This window comes from Stegastes partitus, unplaced genomic scaffold (assembly GCF_000690725.1).
Source record: "Stegastes partitus isolate 25-593 unplaced genomic scaffold, Stegastes_partitus-1.0.2 Scaffold855, whole genome shotgun sequence".
In the NCBI taxonomy this organism is placed as follows: Eukaryota; Metazoa; Chordata; class Actinopteri; family Pomacentridae; genus Stegastes; species Stegastes partitus.
This window is the reverse complement of record NW_007578586.1, coordinates 116,843-125,493: the sequence shown is the minus strand read 5'-3', so window position 1 is coordinate 125,493 and position 8,651 is coordinate 116,843. Positions and strand designations below refer to the sequence as shown.

The following is an 8,651-nucleotide window of genomic DNA, read 5'->3' as shown; positions in this document are numbered from 1 at the left end:
CATACAGGAGACAAAGAAACACCACAAACACACACACACACACACACACACACACACACACAGAAACGTTTCATTCAGTAAAACATTTGTACAAAATGACATCAACCAGTCTGAACGTGTTCCTACGTATCCCATGATGCTTCGCTGCTGCAGGTTCAGGTTTATACAGTCAGAGAGGAAGAGAAGCGATGAAGCGATGAGACGATGAGATGCTGAGATGCTGAGGACACGTTTCAGACATGTAACCTGACAACAAACGCACAGAAACGAACGCGAGGAAAAGCAACAGCATCACAAAGAGACACACACTGACCACAAACAGCACGAAGCGACGCAACGTAAACATAAGACACACACAGTCACAAAGAAACACAAACACATGCAAACGGACCGAAAGAAGAACACAAAAGAGACAAAACGACGCAAAACCGTGCAAGACGATGACAAACGATCACAATTAAGCACAAAATTACACTGAAAGACACAAAGTAATCACAAAAACACGACAACAACCATCACAACAAAACACAACATTACCACAAAGACAAACAAACACACAAACTGACCACACAGACGCCACATCACCACAGACACACACAACGTGAAGACAAAGCGACGCACAAACATGCAAACTGACGACAAAACAAAAAGACACAAAACGTTCAGAATGACCTCAAACACACGGAGCAGCGAGGGAAATTAATTATAATTAAATGATCAACAGAGACACACAACAACCAGAGAGACACACGATGATGTGAAACCATCACGTCAGACCCAGAAGCTGCTGCTGTGCATCTCAAACACAACGAGGAGCTGATCAACGTTCTCATGTCCACGTTTAGTTACACAACAAGCCTCACAGCAGCTACACAACCTCATACAGGAGACAAAGAAACACCACAAACACACACGAGGTCAACAAAGACACACGACACGGTGCAGATTGATCACAGAGACTAACAGCAGAATGACCACAAACGTACACAGACTGACTGCAGACACACAAAACCAGCAGAACGACCGCCGTGAGACCAACAACAGCCACAAAGAGTCCAGAGGAGTCGCAGGAGTCCTGGTGGCCTCCTCACTAGTCTCCTTCTAGTACCTCCTTCAGAGGAGTCACAGGAGTCCTGGTGGCCTCCTCACTAGTCTCCTTCTAGTACCTCCTTCAGAGGAGTCACAGGAGTCCTGGTGGCCTCCTCTCTAGTCTCCTTCTAGTAACTCAAACAGAATCTTGTGTTTGTGAATTCTTTTTGAAGCCAGACTAAATGAGTCCAGTTTGATGTTGAAGGCACCACCAGAGGAACCTCCTCAGGTGGGTTCTCCTGAGCCATGAGGCTTCACCAGGTGTTTTACTGACCAGCTACGTCTTCACATGTTGTCACACATCCTCCACATGATGATGCTCATTAAAGTACGTATGATTTTTAGCATTTCTGATTTAAACCGTGGCTCTGACCCACGTCCTGGTTCTGTGGTTCTATTCATCTTCATGATGTTTCTGCTGCAGTCATCAGCTTCAGCGTCCCATCGTTTGCTCCTCAGACTGCTGCTGCTGAACGTTCTGCTGTGTTCGTGTCTCCATTTGGGCTCGACGGTGATTTCTCTGTAATTGCAGCGTTTTTCTCCGCGGCTCATTACGGCCCAGGCCCGGCGTGGAAACAGAAATCACGGCTAGCTCGAGTGTGAAATTAATAACTGGAGGGCGGAGAAGCGCTGACGGCGGCCTTTTGCTCGCCGCCTTCCCCCAACGCCCAGCCGGGCTCCGGAGGCCTGCTGGGTTCCTGATGGACTATCGACCCGCCGCCAACACGTCAGAATCAGTCAGAACAGCTCATCAGAAACAGACTGAACATGTAGAGGAGACTCGGTTCTGATGGACAGGAGCAGCGAATGAAACCGTTTCCTGTTCAGCAGCTGATTGAAGCCGGAGTCCGTCTGACATCACCACGTCCAAACGGTTGGGTTCTGGTGCTGTCTGCACGGGAACGTTCCGTTTTGTAAACACGTCTCGATAACTCTGTGATGGACCGTTTCTACACGTGGCTTAAGTGAAATGAAGACGTCTAACAGCTGTGTGGGTCAGCGCCGCTCCGGTACCAGCTCAGTGAATCCTGAGACACTGAGTTTGGTTCTCGGTCGGTTCTGAGTCTGTCGGTCTGCGTCGACGTCATGAGGTCCGCTAGCAAAACAACACAACAGCCAAGACCAAGGTGTGAATCCTGCAGGAGGCGTTTCAGCTCAACTTTTCTCACTTTGTTGAGTTTCAGTCGTGGTTCTGAGTCACAGTTCAAGTCGTGGTCCAGTTTACACGAAGCAGGAACGGTGACGTGTCGATGTGTCTGGTTGACACGTAGACGAAGCTACGAGTCACTGATCACATCTGGAAAAACTCCGTGTTGACGTTTGTACGTAGACAGGAGGAGACGGAGTGTGATGTCATCAGTGTGCGACCATGTTGGGCTGCTGTGATAGAAGTCAGTATTTTAGTGTTTTCCTCGTTGTGTTCGCTAACATGTAGGAGCAGCGCCACCTCTCTGTCGGTCCAGACGAACCTCCCTCGCCCGTTATCGCTGAAGTAACAGGAAGTAGTTCATCATTGGTTGTTGTGTTTTTTTTCCATGATTCCGATTGGCCAGCATGGCTTCTGGTTACACTGCCCCCTACAGGTCTGACAGCTCATAGCAGCTCTGAACCACGTGTTTATGAGGGTTTGTGTGAACGACGTTATTTTTGAAAGCGTAGATCTGTTTTAGTGAACACCGGCTACGTGTGAACGTGGTCTCAGTTTCTGGTCACGGTCGTCAGTTCTCATCTTCTGTCTTCAGTTTTAGTTTTTAGTCTCTGTTTTAACTAACGAGCTCGTCTGGAAGCTAAACTGGACTGAAAACTACAACGTACCAACAATCTAAAGTACAACATCTGGAGCAGACATTTTCTTTTCTTGTTTTTTGTTGACAGATGAATCTAGATCATTCTGAACAGGATCCGGTTCGTCCTCTGGGGAACCGATTCCATCGAGTCGACATGAGACTCGTTACATTAGACGGTTCAGTTTAAATCTGCTGGGTGTTCACAGCTGCTGCAGCTTCCAGCAACATCTGGAGCCGACGGCAAATCTTTTATCGTTTGAGCATCATCATCTTCATCATCATCTTCATCATCATCATCTTCACCAGCTTCTCCTCCCTCCTCATCAGCTATTCACTGGTTCCATCAAACGCCTCCGTCTTTCGTCTCCATCGCCCTCCGGGAGGCTCCAGGCGCCGAGGAGAAGGAGAAGGAAGCAGGCGTCCATCTTTCACTCCCAGCATGCCGAGGGGGAGGCAGGGGATGCTAATCGTACCCGAGGGAGAGGAGGAGGGAGGAAGGTTGAATCAGGATGAGACCAGGACGAACCGGGAGGAGGAGGAGGAGGAGGAGGAGGAAGGATTCAGTCGAGTCTGGAGTTATTCAGGGATGAATTCTTACAGTGTTGATATCTAGCAGGCCAACGACGACGCAGGTTCAGTAAAACCAGGCTTTGTTTGGATCAGCTGGTTCATCTAAACCTAAAAGCCCGATCAGACGTGAGGATGAGGCTCCAATGAGGAGAGTCTGGTGCAGTTCTGCTGTTCAAACGATGATGTATCTCCTGATAGCGACGCTCAGAGATGGTCAGAAGATAAAACGTGTTTTGGGTCATGAACCATTTTTTTTGTCGTTGGTTGTTTGTTAGTTTGGTCTCATTCTGAGTCATTCTCAAATATCTTTTGCTTATTTTTGAGACGTTTAAGACTTTGTTGAGTGATTTTAACCAAACAGAACCACATCCAGGGTACCACTGACTGTTCCTATGACTCTGTCACATTCAACTGTTCACACTGTGAGACATCCCATAATACTGCTGCTACCAGCTGGTTATGAAATTAATTATTTGTATTTTTTATTTATCATTTTGGATCATTTTCGATGTGTTTCTGCTGTTCTGGACAAATGAGTTCTGAGTAACTGTTGTAGTTTTCAGGCAGTTTGGTCAGTCATTTTCATTTTTTTTTTTAACAGAACCAGGTCCAGTGTTCAGACTGAGACACCTGGATGGATGTAGAACTGATCTGGTGTCAGGTTCTAGCAGAACCCAGATGTGTTCTTCCTCCTAAATGTCATGTGTCTATCTGCTGTACTGATGAAGTTCTGAGGCTCAGAAATGATGGAAAAAGTCCATTAAAGTGATCAATCTGGACCCTCCTCTGTGGACTTCAAGGACCTGGACCTCTCCACTGGATGTTCTGACTTAGTTTAAAGTCAGGATGTGGAACAGCTTCTGTCTGGAGTTAAAAGTAAACCGACCCACAACCGTTAAGGTCACTGATTAATGTTCACAGTCTGAAGGTAGAACTCTGCTTCATTAAGTAAAGTTACTGCAGATACAGAACCAGCTGGTTCTGAGGAGGTTCTGGGGGAACTCTGATCAGATTTAATTGAGTTTCTATTATATTGTGCATCACAGACGCACACCTGTGATGAATACCAACGAGGCTGAGAGTCTCACCTGGAAGCAGCAGGTCTGGTTCTGGTTCTGGTGTTTCCTGCAGATATAAACTAATGACATCACACACCTGCAGGAACAGGAGCAGCTCCACGTCGGCCTCCGGCTGCATTATGATGCTAATGTCTGCAGGTGCTGAGTGAACGGGAGGCGTTTGGTAATTAGCATCGGTTCAGCCCGACGTCAGAGCGTCTGCAGCACGTTTACAGTCAGTCGCCAACGAAACGTGATGTGGAAGAAAGTTTTTATGACCCCTCAGGAGGCAGAACAGCTCAGACTCAGCATGCATCCCTATAAACACACAGATTATATGAGCAGTAGGTTATAGTTACGGGTCGCTTGAAGGGTTTAGGTTCTGTGACATGAAGACAACAAAGAAACACGCAGATAAAAGAAAAAACCTGAACTTCACGCTTCTGGAGGGTCGAGGGTTCTGATGTGTTTGGATCCATTAGAACAAAATAAAAAAATATTCATATTAAAGTTAAAAAAAGGCGTACGTTTGGCTTCTTAATGTTTAATGAAGGAGATGTACACATTAATCTATTTAACTATCTATGATAAATACAATCGATATGTTTTTACAAATAAGTCATCGTTTTATAATGTCTGAATGTTAAATTATTATTATTATTATTATTTAGATATTTGCTAAATATGTTTAGGATAACATGTACTGAGTATATTAAGATTATTTTTTAACCTTTTATTTTATATATTTTCTTGTGTTGTTAAATTACAAATATCCTGTAAAATCACAGAAAAAAAAGTAAAATATAGTAAAATATAAATATATATATTCCACACAGTGTGACTGTAAGATTACAGCTAAAAATGTTATTTTTCAGATCTTGGCTGTTATTTATGTATTTTTATTTTTTAATTCCAGTAATATTATATTATTGCCCCTTGATGCCATTTGTTTTTTTTAACACTCCCGTCCTCTGGTTTACTATAAATACTGACCTCTGATGCTCTCGTCTTGCTGTCTGCTCTGTTTCACTGTTGATTCTGTCTTTAAAGCTTTTTACTTCCATCCTGATGCTGAACTGCATTTTCGTTCTCTGTGTAATTAACTGGATCGAACATGAAACACTGGACCTGAGCTGGTTTCAGGTCTTTCTCCTCAGACTCTAACCCTCGTGTCTCGTTGTGTTTCCAGCAGAAAGGATGGACCAGCTCTCTGCGGCCGATGGACCGACACGGGAACCCGAAGGTGAAGCTGCCATCAGTCGTCTTTAACGAGGTTCCTCCGCTGATAGATGGAGAACGCTGCGTCCGCGCTGCCACCTGCTCGGCTGATTTATCGGCTCTGGTGGTCGTCTCTAGAAGTTTAAAGCTGCTGCAGGCCGACATGTTTGTTCGTTTAACACACCGACACACACTGACTCACACACTCTGCAGCTTCCATCACATCAACCAGAACATTTCAGCTCCTCCATGTTCTTTGGTGTTTAAAGGACGTGAGGTTCAAAGTGAGAAAAAAACAGCTGAGAAACCCTCTGAACCTGTGGAAACACGCCACGTGTTCACTCTAGTCAGCCAGAGAACGAGGAAGTCGTCCATGTGGTGTTTAGAAGTCGTGTCCTGGTGGATGAACTCACCTGGTTTCAGGTAAACGCGTCTCGTTTCAACGTTCGGTCTCTCAGCTGGATCTGATGCAGACCAGAAGCTTCCAGAAGCACAGCGAGGCGTTTAGGGAGCGTCTGGAAACTCCAGCATGCCCCGATGACTGTGAGGCGTTTACGGAACGTCCACAACTTGTAGAGTCTACCACGAGTAACCTGAAGCATTCAGGGAACGTTGGTGAATTGTAGCGTCTACCGTGGAGCATTTGAGTAATCCTGGGAAATCCTAGTGTCTCCGATTGCCTGTGTATGAGGCGTTTAGTAACGCTGGTAAAATGAAGCATCTACCATCTCACCTGCATATGAGGCATTCAGGAAACCTCGGTAAATTGTATGATGGTCTTTCTGTGAGGCATTTAGGTAACGTCGGTAAATTGTATCATCTGAGATTAGCTTTTTATGTGAGGCGTTCAGGACACATTGGTAAATTGGAGCGTCTACTGATGGTCTTTATGTGAGGCGTTTAGGTAAACTTGGGAAATTGTAGCCTCTACTGTTCAGCATACGTGAGGCGTTTAGGTAACGTCTGTAAAGCGTCTTTTAATATCTAATATATAAAATCGTGAGCTTCTCTGAGGGCATGAACAAAGTCTCCATCTCAGAGTCTGCATATGAGGCGTTTAGGTACTTTGGGGACTTCTATCATCCACTGAGAACCTACATGTGAGGCGTTTAGGTGCCACTGGGAGATTCTAGCCTCTCCTGATACCTGCCTAAATAACGGCACATTTCATTGGTCACCAGGACGAAAGCTGCATTTACAGAATCAAACGTTTGATTTCCAGCCTCACAGAGGGCAGTGAAGGCAGCACGAGTCGGTCATTTAGAAACGTTGTGGTGACTTCAGGGACACCATGAGCTAAAAGCTCTGCAGATCCTGTTAGGTTGAGCTGCGAGGTCTGTGATCTGACAGAGGTGTGTGGACGAGATGCAGAAGGTCTGAGTTCTGTTCATCTGATGCTGGTTCTTGATGTTCTGATGTGACTGATGACAGGTGAGGAGCTCTGGTTGGTGTAAAGATGCCAAATAATAAATGGAAGTTTGACATCCGGCTCTGTGGAACAAGAAGCAGAATTCCAGCTTTCAGGATGAATAACTGGATGTTCCTGAGACGTTTCTGGGTTCATATCGACTCGTGTTCAGGTTCTTTCATCAGCGTTTGGGTCTCTGCAGCTCGTTTCCATCCTGATTTCCCTCCGGATGAGCCGAGGCTGGTTTCCACGTTCACAGAGTCGGCGGCAGCGTTTCCGTCTGCCAGCCTCCTCTAAAGCATCGGCCGTATTTCTATGGCAACCGAGGTTTCCTCCTGCAGCAGCCAGCAGCCTCCCGGCGCGTTAACTCCTCCACCGCCGGCTGCTTCCCTCTGGATTCTCTTCACTTTGCTGTCTGAGCTGACGACGCCGGAAAACCTGGAACACGTCCAGAAAGTCTGAGCGGCGTTGTGACAGTCGGTCTGTGGCACGTAAATAAACCCCCGAGGATTGTGGGTAGTGGAAGGAAACAGACGCAGCAAAGCTCTGAGTGCATGAGATGCTGGATGGAAAGCATCAAACATGCATATGAGACGTTTAGGTAACACTGGTAAACTGGAGCGTCTACTGATGGTCCTTCTGCGAGGCGTTCAGGACACATTGGTAAATCGTAGCACCTGCTGCTAAGTACGGAGTGTTTAGGTAACCTCCGTAAACTGGAGTGTCTTCAGTTCTGATTTCTGTTCTGCTTCCAGAGAAAAACTTTGGAACCAAACAGAGTTTCAGAAACGAGCTTCAGAAGGAGATTCATGGTCTCAGGCCAACGAGGCCGAAGACGTTCTGAGTCAAGCAGCTGCCCTGATTCACCGTTATTCAAACCTGCCATCGTGAATTCTTCTTCCTGCTTCTGATTGAAGCCTGATTTCTAAATCCCAGCTTCATTTATGAATCCAGCACTTCTACGATTCATTTTGGTTCAGCTTCAGGCAGCTCTGAGACGTCGCCTCGTCTTAGTGGTTCGTCGTGTTTTCTGTTCAAGGATTCAACAGTTTGTGTCAAAGCAAAACACATTTTGAGAGAATCCTGAAAACTGCTTCATCCTGATTTATCAGGAAATAACTAAATATGACACGTATATCACCGTTAAATCTACTGGACTCATCAGACCTCAAACAAAGATCTCCGTCTAAAAACACCAACGATGCTCAAAGTCAGTCACAGAGGAAAAGACCAAAAAGTAGATTTAATGTTTAGACTGTGACACCTGAGTGGTAGTAAGATAGATTTCTGTCCAGAGGGCCGAACTATGAGGAGAGATCAGTGTGATCTCCATGGCAACTGATGCTGTGGAGCCAAGTCTCCATGGTGACTGCTGCCGTGGAGCTAGGTCTCCATGGTAACTGATGCTGTGGAGCTGGGTCTCCATGGCAACTGATCCTGCGGAGCTAGGTCTCCATGGCAACTGATGCTGTGGAGCTAGGTCTCCATGGTGACTGATGCTGTGGAGCTAGGTCTCCATGG

At 46.1% G+C, this 8,651-nt stretch overlaps 1 protein-coding gene across 1 annotated transcript in view; it reads left to right on the top strand.

Annotated features, from left to right (window-relative positions):
* The window catches only part of LOC103365594 (PDZ domain-containing protein 4-like), a 43,980-nt gene that overhangs the window by 9,895 nt on the left and 25,434 nt on the right, over window positions 1–8,651 (top strand). The window contains exons 2-3 of the mRNA XM_008293067.1: window positions 5,694–5,891; window positions 6,181–6,265. Coding sequence (XP_008291289.1) covers window positions 5,694–5,891; window positions 6,181–6,265 — 283 coding nt within the window. The remainder of the gene's footprint in view (window positions 1–5,693; window positions 5,892–6,180; window positions 6,266–8,651) is intronic.